General features: G+C 43.1%; 1 protein-coding gene across 2 annotated transcripts in view; it reads left to right on the top strand.

The window, feature by feature from the left end:
* The window catches only part of cyth3b (cytohesin 3b), a 39,464-nt gene that overhangs the window by 14,328 nt on the left and 11,716 nt on the right, over positions 1-13,420 (top strand). Inside the window, exons 1-7 of one of the 2 annotated variants that reach the window (XM_030408434.1) lie at positions 1,143-1,287; positions 8,686-8,768; positions 9,057-9,121; positions 10,214-10,280; positions 10,403-10,521; positions 10,917-10,997; positions 11,794-11,906. In XM_030408434.1, coding sequence (XP_030264294.1) covers positions 1,245-1,287; positions 8,686-8,768; positions 9,057-9,121; positions 10,214-10,280; positions 10,403-10,521; positions 10,917-10,997; positions 11,794-11,906 — 571 coding nt within the window. In that variant the 5' untranslated portion in view covers positions 1,143-1,244. Of the gene's footprint in view, positions 1-1,142; positions 1,288-8,685; positions 8,769-9,056; positions 9,122-10,213; positions 10,281-10,402; positions 10,522-10,916; positions 10,998-11,793; positions 11,907-13,420 lie in introns of those variants that run through there. The other variant, XM_030408435.1, reaches the window with a different exon arrangement.

Raw genomic sequence — 13,420 nt, 5'->3', positions numbered from 1 at the left:
AACTGGAGGAAACACACAAACTCGTGCCACCAAAGTACAAGTGTGTGCCACCAAAGTATAATTTTAGGCTTCATCCTGTCAGGCTTTTCAATTGTCTTCTGAACTTTGTCCACCCATCACAACCCAGTTTACTTGACAGTGGAGCAAAAGACCTCAGCCGACCTCTGGACAGTGGAATGCCAATATGCTGCGGATCGAGGTGGTCCTGTTTAAAGATTTTCATCTGGGGGTGAATTGAAACGTGCTGCTGCTTGGTTTGGCATGCATTAAATTCCATTGTGGGCCTTTGTTTTACTGGCAAAATAAAGACGTAAATCATCTTTATTTTGTATTTATGTGTGTGTGTGAAATCAAAATGATTAGAACCAGCATCATGAGGCAAATGGGAATCTGTGTGATAGAACAAGTTCTTGAAAGAGAAGGACCTTAATCGATGAGAAGACTTTGGCAGATCTGTGTTCCCTTGGCACACCAGTTTCATGTGCTAGCTAGACATCCTGAGTCGCAACTTAAAAAGATGTTGAAACCTCAAAAATGAGGGGTTTTTATTCTTTTTGGTCAACGAGACTCTAAAGACGCCATGAACTGAAACGGCTGCTACCCCTGTTTCATAAAAGTTGTAGCTGATTCTCTTCCGGTGAATGGACTGTGTTTTAAACAAGTGCACTCTACATATGACACGAAGGCCAAAACCCCTTCATCGCCATAATAAATATCCAGGAGCTTTTATGAGGCTAAGATGGACCTTTTGGCAGTTTGACTTATGTATTCGGAGTGCAGATGTTAGAGTCGAGTGTTCTTCAGGTGAAATGTGGAATAGGAGCTGATGGGGCTCCAAAGAGAAAGAGAAAAGAGTGAGAGCCGAAGTGAAAGAGAACAGAAATGGACTTAAAAGAAGGGATGAGTCGCGTGGGGAGCCGGTCGGACTGGACTGGGCGGTTGCAGTGGGAGGAATGTGGGCGATTTCCATACCACTAATGTCATCTGTCAAGAGGCAGGAGGTGTCAAAGTGGATGTGCGTGTGTGTGTGTGTGTTTGAGCTTTGTGTGTCGGTTCCTGTGTGTCTCTGCATGCTTGAGCGGCGTATGTAGGAGTAACGCCGAGGGGGGAAAACAATTACTACACACCTACCAGCCACAATAGCAGCCTGCATTAGTGGGAAACAAGCTGCTGAAAGCCAAGAGCTGTGACGCTCTCACAGCGGTACTGACCATCATAAGGACACAGACACCTCCGCTGATGGCATGTCAGTCATCATGGAAACCGGGCAAAGGAAGAGGCGACGTGGTATGTATTTTGTACAGCATTTGTTTTTCGTGAAAGGTGTCCGTGGCGTGCACGTTCCCAGCCAACGTGAGGATTTGTTTTGTAAGTGTTTGGCCCCACTCTGACACGCTTACCTGGCTTTCTTGCATCACTCTTAATTCAGCCGGCTTGCACACATTTGCAGCATTCACGGCAGAGCGCTGTGTCGGCTGTGTTGTGAACTTGTGTAAGTGCCCCCTAATTAGCTCGCGGTGGGAACGGCCTCTGTCCTCCTGGTGTTTACCGGGTTGCTATTGTTACGGGAAGACCAGCCCCAGCAGTCCTAATCACAGCAGACATCCCCTCCATTGTTCCGCCGCAAGCCTGGTGAATATCAGGAAGTGTTTCTCCGGCTGCGTTTGCTGGTGGTTTTCTGTCTACATTTCAGTCAGGGTCGTCACAGGTTCTGTTGAGTGAAGTCTTTAGGCAGGAGACGGGCGCAGTGAGTGTCTCTATGGTATCTCATGACCTACAGATCCTCCGCGGTTAACAATGAAGGCGACGGGCACAGAGCAATTCTTTAGATTTATTCATTTCGATTCAGTGATGTTGATTACACTACATTTCTGTATTGTATAAAACTTGATTTGTCCATATTTTATCATTCTGCCATAAAACTCGAAAGGATTTATGTTTTAGTGTTTAACGCTTTTGATGTTAAAGCTACAACAAATCGTTTTCTGTTGATTCTGGCGGCCAGTGTGGACAAAATATGACGATGTTGAAACAAAGTAAACCTTTAAAACTACAGAGCAGCTTCTTAAATTACCCTGTGAGACTCCTGAATTCTCCGCCACAAAGAAACAGTTATGATTTCATGACTGATCCAGACCGGATAAGTCAAGATCCGACCCAGTGACAGGCATTAAGAATAACTTGATTATCCATACAGAAAAAGGCTATGCTCTTGCTAATCTTCTTATATGTTGATGTAGGTCATATATAGATCTTCACAATGAAGATCTATATATGACCTACATCAACATATATAGATCATATATAGATGAAATAGACAATGAAACTTGCAAAATAGAAACTGTGGAAAACAGACTGATTAAAATGTGTTGCATCATACAAGATTTGTAAAATGTACAAATGTGCATGTTGGCCCAGCTTCGAATGTTATAATTGGGCAGCTGACTCTTAAAAACATCACATCCCAGTGTCCTTGAATGCATCACCAGGGAGAGCTTTCAACTTGGATTGACATGCAACAGTGAGAACATGATCAAAAACATGACAACGACTCAACACTAACCCCGATCGATTACACACATCCATGGCTCCAAATGGACTGTTCGGCAAGCGTCACCCAATAGGACAAGGCTATCAGTATGCAGAGCCATCCTCCCCACTGCCCTTAGAGCCAAGGATATTGGAAAGGCATGACTGTCAAAGGCGTTTAGTCAGTTGACTTTGCGATCTGCCAATAAAGGCGCGTCAGTCACGTGAGTCGGATCCCAATCTCTCCAGTATCTCTGAGAATGAACGGTCTCGGAATGAAGGTCTTCCTGCCTGGACCGTGGACTGGAATGAGGATCTGGGCAGTAATGTATTATTCAAGACCCTGATTAGTTTTCATCAGCTGATTGAAGCCTAAAGCTTCAGGCACACATCCGGCAGTAGAGTATCTTATGGGTCAGCACTGCCATTCCCACAGTAACCAAGACAGATATCACTGACTCCAACAAAAAGCATCTTTGAGATTATTAGAGTGCACATCATCAGTACACTTGAAGCAGCTGCTGTTATCAGTGAATAATTGATTAATTATCATGTGATCTCTGTTTTCCTGTTCATGACCTCTGACTGTCTGGAGCGGGTCAAGTCACAAGTTTCACAAGTTATAATAGTGTCATGGGGTTTAACCACAAATGATTGCTAATAATGTGCCAACTGTGCCCAGACGGGATGTAGAAATGTTTTACTTAGCTGCATTTTGATATTATGATACTCGCTAAGATTTCAGTCCTGGTTGATCAGCAACTTTGTCTGACTACCATATGTGCCAGAGCACAGAGGAAAATTAAATCAAGACAGTCAGTAATTTGCATTTTTGGTGTATACCTTCGTGACCTGCTGGAGGTTTGAGTTTGTACAAAACTTTGTGTTTTGTCGACGCATCAGCACTGATCTCAGCAACAAAATACATTTCCATGGTGGCTGTTTCACAATAAAAGCCACAGCGTAGTTTGCCAGTAGAAAGCTTAAAAAAAATACAGCAGCGTAAGCAGTAACAGATGCATGCATCAGTTCAAGTGAATCTCTTGTTCCTGTGAAAGCAACTTGAATCCAGTGCAATCTCTACACTGCATACAAACAATAAAAACTGTCATATAGAGCCTGAAAGTCACACATGGGCCTAACTGTCACTCTGCACGCTGTACAGATTACAGAGAACTCATGATAGTGATTCTATATGTGTAAACAAATGCACAGAGTAAATTATATAATTATATTTTTAATATCTTTTTCACTACTAGAGACATCTGGTTGCCCAAATTGAACCTAATGGCAGGACAACTATGGCCCTAATTTAGGCAGCCCTGATATAGAGAGACAATAAAAAGTCCCATGTACAGAGATAATTACAGAACGTAAATACATGAGAGATTTAATCGATATGATAAATATAGGAAAGGTAACCTTGAATTCCCTGCATGCAATAAACAAGAGGTTGTCTACGGTTGATGATCATAAATAGTATAAAAACTCTAAGAAACAGTTTCTGTGCAGCCTTTGCGGCACACTGATCATACTTAAACGCAATTGCCGACATGATTGACCATTACCCATAACCCCCGGAGGTGGTGTTGACCCCTGTGGTTACGGTTGACCTGAGGAAGAGAGCTAAAAGTGGTCGTGAGATTGGAAAGGGGACGGTTCTAACTCAGTGACCTTTGTTTTTTTTTTAAAAAAGTCTGGACGAACCACGTTTCTGTCTGAGAAAACTCGAGCACGGTGGCAATCACTCATCCGTGCATGCTTAAAGACCAATGGGAGGAAAAGGCTAAGCATGCAAGTTTGAACCATTATGATGACGTATTGATTGTTACTGGAATAGCAGCTCCCTAAGTCATAATATGAAAAAGCTGAGTGGTGTTGCATTGGTAATCTATGTGGCTGTGCCCGGGGTTAAGCACGGAGCATTTGTATATAACCTAATATGGATTTTATTTGAGGAGGGCTGCTCTCTATACATACACACGTAAAGACACACTCACAGATTCCTAGACTTTCATGCATAATGCATCAGATACCCAGTCTCGGCTGTACAGTAGTAGTTGTCCTCGCAATGATATCAAATTTCCCTGTGTTTTTCCACATGCAACAAAACACACACAGCGGGGGAATTGTTACCCAAAACAGATTTAGTGTCCTCAGACAATCTGTGCCATTCTCCAGCCCAGGCGAGCTCTTTCAGCCAGAGTAGGAGGGATGGAGGACTTTTTTGCGCATTTCAGACGTAGGTTGCCTGCAGGGTCTCTTTGCTCCACAATTACTGCTTTATGAGGCTGCTTAACTGAAGCCAAGGAAAGAGAGCAACGGAGCAGAGAGTGTGAGGATGTCTGGTGTGCTGGTGTCTGTTCCTACATCACTCTCAAGTCTTTCCATTTCTTTGCCGTTTGGCATTGAGAGCGCCCTTTTGTTTCTTTAACCCGACTCATGTTGCACTGACAAGTGGAAACCGGCAGAAGCGAAGGTGCTACCTATCCCACAGAGTCACAAATACATGGTGATTTAACACAGGATTATGTGTTTTTCTCTTGTGGCAAACTTTTTTATTTGTTATTTGTTGACAAAATGATCTCATCTCAAGGTCCATGTAGCAGCTGTTGTTGGGACTTTCAATCACATCACACCATCTTCCTCGGCAGGTGGAGTTGCCCAGTTTTCAAGAAAACAAAGGATTAGAGATGAAAAGTCCTTAAATACCACAATCAAGTTTTGTTGTTTTGTCAACTGCTGTTAAGGTTAAAAACTTTCAGTCTCAACTTTTTAAAGGAATATTTCTGGAAGTATTTCTTCAAGCACACTTAAAGGAATTGATGTCTGTACTGTACATGTAGCCATCAGCAGCAGGCAGTTAGCTTAGCTTAACACAAGGAATGGAAACAAGGGGAAACAGCAAGCCTACCAGCCCCTCAAAATGACAGACACCATTAGCTTTGTTGCTTAAGTAACAGCTAAGCTAACGGCTGCTAAATTTAGCTGCTGTTAGCTGGGTTACCGCGCAGCTACATTGGCTAAAGTAAATCCCAGTCAATATCCCAGTCCCTTCCTAGCTGCCTGTTTGTACAGGAAACAGGTAAAAATGCAGAGGCAAACAGCACTCAACTCACTTTCATGGGAACTTTTACGCGTACACGTTCATTAAATCCATACAGAAACCAAGGTATAAAACCGACAAATTGCCATCCCCCTTTTTTCCGCTTGTCTCTCAGCTTTTAAGAAGTAGGGTCATGAAACCTTTCGCTACATTTGAAGCGTTCAATTCGTGCTGCTCTGGCTGAATACATGTCTGATTAAGTCTTTCAGGTGACTTTGTGTGCCATCATACAGTGTCAGGCTCTTAGATTAGCACAATTTCCCCAAAATGAACTTGACGGGCTATATGTGACAATATAACAACTGCAGTCTAACAGCGTACAATAAATACAGGATTTCATTAAATCACCAGCAGCTGCTTTAATGCCATTAGGAGCATTTTGTCATTGCAGTCAAGCCAGTGAAAGAACTTATTTTTGACATCTTGACAAATTAAGGGTGAGTCATCTTTCAGACATGGTATTTATACCCCATTACCATCCAACCCACTTTGCACCGTATTACGTTTCATATATCTCTAACAAAATGAGTTCAACACTCCACTCTGTTTCTCTCTGCTCTGACTTTCTTCTGCATTTTCATCTCGTTGACATTGGTAAGATGCTGTGTGAGCGCAACTGTTAAAAAAGCCATCGACACCCATCTGGATCCCTGCTCTCTTGACTGGCTGTTCGCCCGCGATAAACGAGTATCGAGGCCCCTCAGAATGGAGTCACCTAATGGTCCGTGCCGCTTCTGTCACTTTTGTCTTACAGATCAAGACGGAGGAGAGGGAAGGATTTAAAGAATGTGTGTGAGAGAGAGAGAGAGATGCGGTAGATAGATAAAGAGGAAATAACTTTACTTTTTCTTTTTCCATTATTTACAGTTGAGGGGGGGAAACTACGGGGGGGAAAAAACGTATGAATTGTAAAGCTGCTTAGCGTTATGATTCAGTCAGGGGATTTGAATCTGCTCTCACCCCCACTTCAAGCGCTGGGATGGAGGCGGACAAAGAGAGAGATAGAGGGGGAGTGTGTGCATGTGTACGTGTATATGTGTGTGTGTGTGTGTGTGTGTGTGTGTGTGTGAGAGAGAGGGAGAGAAACGGCGTAGGAGAAGCACAATCTGGTATAGCTCCATGTGAAAATGACCTACTTCCTGTCAGCCCACTCTCAAATGGATTGCTGTTTTCTGATGTGTGGAGGAGAGAGGGGGAGGTCCTCCGAGGGGTCTTGGGGGGGGAGAAGTTGACGTGGCACGGTTAAATGAAGGATAAGTAGCTGGCTCTGGGGGACCCACCGTGTAGGATGAAATAAATGTTGTGTGTGAGGTTTGAATTCTGCATGCATGGCGGATCTGATGTGTACTCACCTGTGTATGCAGTGTTTGCGTGCTCGAGCCGTAAAACATGCATGTTGCGTGATGTGCCCGCTCTGCCTCCGCAGAGTTAATTACCCCAAATGAGGCCTCGACGAGAGTTGACGATCAGAAAGCCAATATTTGAGGGGGCAGGCCTCGCCAGATGCTCAGTAGTCCTTGTGTGTGTTTGGTGTGTGTGTGTCAGATATACAGGATGTTATTTATGGAAATTTTCCGGTTTTCAACAGGGAAGAATCTGTGGCATTAATTTGGTTTGGAAGAAAAATTCTCATGAGAAACTTCCTCCTCATGTGGCTTTTGTGTGATCTACTTCCAACACCTGCTCTATATTTAAACTGCATACACTGTATGTGCTTTAAATGATATCAAAATATGCAATATAGGGTGGTGCAATGTGCCGGAGCTGCAAACTAGATAAAGATAAAATGTGTCACAACATACTGTTATAAATAGAGCAATGTGGCGTTGCAGAGATGCCCTGGCCAACAAATCATATTCTCCAGATGCAGAGGGACAAAGGCCCCTGCAAAAATCATATCATTATCGTCTTAGGATGTTTTTTTGTTTTTTTTGGGAAAAGTCAAATATGACTAATATCACAGTCACAATGTCTTCCAAAATAATCGCCTAATGGCCATGTAAACAAAATCACACAGGACAACATACAGTTTGTACACTTAGAGGTGCACTACATAGGTTTGAGGAAGAAATCTTAATTAGAAGAGAGAAATCTAAATTAACTGATCTTTGTCCTGCCTAAAGAAACTGAATTAATTAAACCAACCAAAAAGGACAACACAGCTTCATACTGTATTACTTTGTTTATATTTGGCGGACCCTGCCACCTTTCTAGCTTCAAACAGTGTGCTGGGAACATTTATTTTCCTCTGAGAAAATATTGTGCCATCAGCTTAAGAGTTGGTTGTTTCATTTTGGAGTTTGTGGAGACCAAAACCGAGGTAAAAGAGGGAGAATAATCGAAAGAGAACAGCCTTACCCTTCCCAAAGCGGTCCCTTATTGGAGGTCTGCAACTTTTACATGAAAGTTCGTTTTGTGCCTGCGCCTCGTGTTTTTCTGGCAGCCCTTTGTTCTGAATAAATAACGTCCAACCATTAAAAGAGCTGATTTTTTCCAGCGCACAGAAATCTGTTTTTTGAATCCTGTCAGATCTGTGAGTTACACTTTTTTGTTGTAAGTAACCAATAAAAACATTTAGAGCCATTATTGTCTTTAATAAGAGATACATTCGTGCTCGCTTCTTCTCAAAGACTTTTTCTACTGTTCGCAAAGCATGGGATGATCTGTCCCTGTAGAGCCATTAGAGCATAAATCACACAGTGAAGATGCCAGTGATTTTATTTGATATAAAATGTGAGAGGACTACAATATGTTCTGTGTTTCTCAAAGAAGGTTTTCCCAGATTTTCTTTAGTTTTTAGATCTTGGAACGTGCTGAGTTCACCTTTTTCATAAACTTATGCGAGAGTGTGTGAACTCCACATTAATTTAGGTCATGAGTAACGTCTTTGGGACGGATTCATAGAACAGGTATGCACTGTGAGGCATAATCCCTGTGACTCTGACTGGCTGGTTTGAACATGAATTAATTTAATCCATCCTCATAACCCTGCCCTTCCCTCCCCCGCTCACACATGCTCTTTCATTTTCTCTACTCTCTGTATTTTACAGTACCTGAGGACCTGTCTCTGGAGGAAAGAGATGAGCTGTCGAACATACGGCGCAGGAAAAAAGAGCTTCTGGATGATATTGAAGTAAGTGACAGTCCGAGGAGGATGTTTGTTATTTGTTGCATCATCAGAAAGTCATCGTAAGTAGTTACATGATGCTGAATATTAGTTTGAACTTGTGATTTTCTGCATGCAGTTGCTCGACCACCATCGACTAAATGCAATATCAAGATTGTGCAGTATTTATTTTGAACACATCACACAGCAGCCCTAACTATAAGGAGAGCTTTAGGATGCACTTTCCTATTACACACACAAACGCAAATTGTAGTATCTGGAATAAGAGTCGTTTTGCTGTTTTCTTCTCTGCAGCGGCTGAAGTTTGAGATCGCAGAGGTCATGACTGAGATCGAGCAGCTAACCTGTGTGGGCGAGAGGTGAGATCTGTGGTTTTGTTGGGACTAATTGATTGTTTTAGGGCTGCAACTCATGATATTATTCATTATCAATTAATCTGCATTTGTTGTTTAGTCGTTTTGTGTGCAGTATTTCCATCAAGATTTCCAAGAGTTTCCAAGGTGACAGTTGATATGCTGTTTGAATTGAGAGAATAATCCTTAAATGATTAATCAGTTGTCAGAATAGTTGCAGATTACTTTTCTGTATCGCCTGATCACTTTCAGGACTGATTGTCGGAGCTCTTTGTAAACTCTAAGACAGTAGTGATGCCTTTACGTTGCCTGTTTCATCCCACTCACAGTCAAAGACACCTAAGAAAATTGATTGATTCTTGTATTTGATTGGTTGGTTGGAACCAGCAAATGTTTGTTTGACCTAAATGCTTAATCAATTATCCAAAGTGCTGTTGATCTATTTTCTGTCACTTGACAAGTTGGAATAGTTTATTCTTCCATTTGCCCCCTTTGCTCTCCAAAGCCATTGAGCCGTGTTGTTACCTCCACCGCAAGCCTCACACCTGTAGTTTTGTGAGTTTGTGTGTGTGTGTGTGTGTGTGATAATCTCCCTTTGTTTGAGGAGTGAAATGGGACGATCCCTCCACTAAACATTAGCCAAACAGGCTGCACTCAGAGGTTTTCATTTGATTGGTTGATGCGGTGGAGTGATGCCTTCTGTCAGGCTGTGTGTGTGTGTGTGTGTGTGTGTGTGTGTGTGTGTGTGTGTGTGTATGTGTCTCAGGTGCAGGGCTTGGGCTATTTTGGTACCACAGGAAGCATACGGACAGACACACAAAGGTGGAGAATTCCCTGTTGGGCGCACGCAAAATGTGTTTTGAGGACTAGTGACATTAAAACAGGAAGTGTTCTTCCAAATGGCTGCAGGACAGGCCATGTGTAGCATTATTTCCAGTTTCTTCAGTTTAAACCCGCCGTGCACTGAGTTGACAGAGGAGTAAATAAATAAAGTCACGTCACAGCCCATCACAAACTGACCCACTGAACAAACACAGCAGCCTGGGGACAACACCACGCCCTCAACTGTCACCTGATGGATGTTTGCTTTTATTGTAGCAAAACCACACAAAGAAACAAGCAGATCGCCATGGGGAGGAAGAAGTTCAACATGGACCCCAAAAAGGTCAGCCAGCCCTTAAATGTCTAACACTGTTACACAATTTAATTAAGCCCCTTTTTTATTTTTATATCCCCGAAATAGATTACTGAAGTATCGGTGTCCTCTGTCTTTTTTTCTTTGAACAGGGGATCCAGTTTCTTCTGGAGAACGATCTTCTCCAGAACACCCCAGAGGACATCGCACAGTTCCTCTACAAAGGAGAGGGGCTCAACAAAACAGTCATCGGGGACTACTTAGGGGAACGGTGAGCTCTCCAGTTCTCCTTCTGTTTTTCTTCCACCTTTCTTTCTCCTCTCCCCTCATCTCTCTGTCAGATCTCCACTGCGTAGGCTCAGATGAGGGCATAAAGCCCCAGGAAATTGGGAGTCTGGATTTATGGAGCAGAGCAGCAACGGGAAACCATGCCAGTAAAATAACCGAGCAGACATATGGTTCTTATCGAGGGGAAATCAATGGGGATAGGACTGTCAAAACAACAGGGACTTGAGCCGACACAGTGGCTCTCTGTCTGAGCAACTTTACCCCAAAAACATATGAATTTGTCACTGCAGTGCGATTCCAACATGAAACCCGTTTTGCCAGTCGATTTCAATTTAAACAGTTAAAAATGTTGTGACGTTTGTCCTGCCTCTCCTCCAGGGATGACTTTAACATCAAGGTCCTCCAGGCGTTTGTGGAGCTTCACGAGTTTGCAGACCTCAACCTCGTACAAGCCTTAAGGTGAGTTGACAAACTGAAAACAGCTCTGAATTACAAAATATGCAAGTGTCCGTGTTGGTTAGAAGTTGTAATATGGCCAAGGACATCCAGTTTAAGTCTCACGTTTGTTACTGTAGTTTAAAGGTGTACCAGACATAAACAAACCGTGTAGTGGTTTATAGCAGCACTGGGCCTTTCAACTCACAACATCATGAAACTGCAAGAATTTTAAAAAGAGATGTACAAAGATGTGTACATTGTGTGCTAGGAGACTGAGAACCAATTATTCCTATATATCACAAGACAGGATTTTGTGACAAATTCTATCATTGAGTCACGAGTTAAGAATTAGAATTGAATCCCGCGTGTAACAGTAATGTGCCAGAGCTTCTGCTGCGACAGATGAGGCTGTGTTGCAGCAAAAGTTGAGCCAGCTTCAACTTATATGCAGATGACTCTGTCGTTTATACTTCACATTCTGGTGAGCCCAACAGCTCTGGAACACTTTCAGGAACTTTTATTCCAATTTGGCACATACGTCCACTTGGACTCATGTATGAATTGATTGGATAGAAGTTCAAAGGTCGGGGTCTCTGTGGCCTGAGTACCAGCTCCACCATGTTGTACCTTGTATGATATTTGATGTAAACAATAACGCTTCTTCTCAATAAGGCTGCTCCATAGCTTCTTTCCTTTCCTAATGCTATTGTAAAAGGAGACAACTGAGACATAAAGGGTTTGTGACTGTAAAATACAATTGCATCAGTATTGCATGTCCTCTCATTATATGTTTTTCTCTCTGTTTCCACTGTTGTAGGCAGTTTCTGTGGAGCTTTAGACTTCCTGGCGAAGCCCAGAAGATTGATCGTATGATGGAGGCATTTGCCTCCAGGTACTGCCAGTGCAATCCCGGCGTCTTCCAGTCCACAGGTACCACACACACACACACACACACACACACACACACACACACACACACACACACACACACACACACTGCAGCAGATATATGAGTCAGAGTCAACCAGACAGTCCAGAACAGATACTAGGGGCCAGCCAGACCACCTCGCTCTCAAATCAATGCTTCTGACTGTCTGTCTTCTCCCACTCGACAGCTGGGCCTGTTTGGGCTGGGTATAAATCAGCGCTGGAGATTTTCCGAAAACACCGGAGAATATGAGCACTCCCTCTGACAATGCTGACATCCGCTTTCAGAGAATTCAATGGTTTATAATCATCAGTCTAATCTTGACCAGACCAGCGTGGTTAGCACCTTGCTCACTTACCGCAGTGTAATCGCTATTTGTGTCTCCAGTGGTGATAATGAAATTGATCACCGGTCAATGGTGGTCATTAGTGCAGTCTTTTTCCATCGCGTCCTGCTCTTGTTAACGGAGCGAGCACTGAGAAGGACACAGGTGACAGCTCCGGTCATGAATATTGATGTGGCGCAGTGGTGACACAGCCAGACTTAGTTATTGGTCATCTCTCAGTACCGGGGCGCCCGTGGTCGTAAATTACAGCGCAGGGGATGTTGACTGGGGCAGTTAGTGTGTGGATGGATGAGGTAGAGGATGGCACGCAGGAGTTATGATGTCGAGTCGCAAGAGCAGTGGATCATGGATTTGAATGTTCGGCTTCATTGCATCATGGCCTTGGAGGGCACGGTGACTGTGTGTGTGTGTGACCCAGACTACGGAGCTCTTTGTTGATTAAATTCTCCTTTTTATTAGACAGAGTCCTAAATTTGGTTGTGAGGTAAATCTGTTGATGGACTGCTGTCAAACGAATCATCAATTATTTTGTGTGGTCATCTCAATGCAATTATAGTAAATGAAGGAACTAGCTTTGACTGCCACTTTAGAAATTATACATTTTAATGAGAGCTCACCTTTTTGTTTTACATTCAGTTAATTTTAATTAGTTGATGAACAGTTGATTAATGTTTTTTTCTTTTTGTATTTTATAGACCCTGTAAAATGCTAGTTTGCACTGGTGGTGGCAGAGTCCGCCGTCTCACTGCTCAGTATAAAGCTCTCATATTGCAGAAAGTCCAGCTGCTATATTAACTCTGTGAACAGACAACATGCGATACAGCAGGTATTCAGAAACTGCGCCCTTACAGGAGCCATCAGGATTTCTGTAAGTCGGTGATGTCTCAACTACATAGTTCGCCCTCAGCCATTCCCCCAACACAGCCAGGGTTGCAAAAAACATTGGCAGAGCTGATGTTGAAACACGGTGGATGTTACCTGTTCATGCCTGTGAGTGCTGACCAATCAGAGGCAGACTGGGCTTTTGGGGAGGTTGTGCCTTCCAGAGACTAGAGCGTTCAGACATAGGGACAGTGGACATTATGCGAAAAATACTGTCTTTTTTGACAATTAAAGCATTTTCTAGAAGACACCCAAAATAAAAATATGAACCTGAAAATGAGCAGACTG

Source organism: Sparus aurata, chromosome 23, assembly GCF_900880675.1.
Source record: "Sparus aurata chromosome 23, fSpaAur1.1, whole genome shotgun sequence".
NCBI classification, from domain to species: domain Eukaryota; kingdom Metazoa; phylum Chordata; class Actinopteri; order Spariformes; family Sparidae; genus Sparus; species Sparus aurata.
This window is presented reverse-complemented; position numbering and strand designations above follow the sequence as displayed.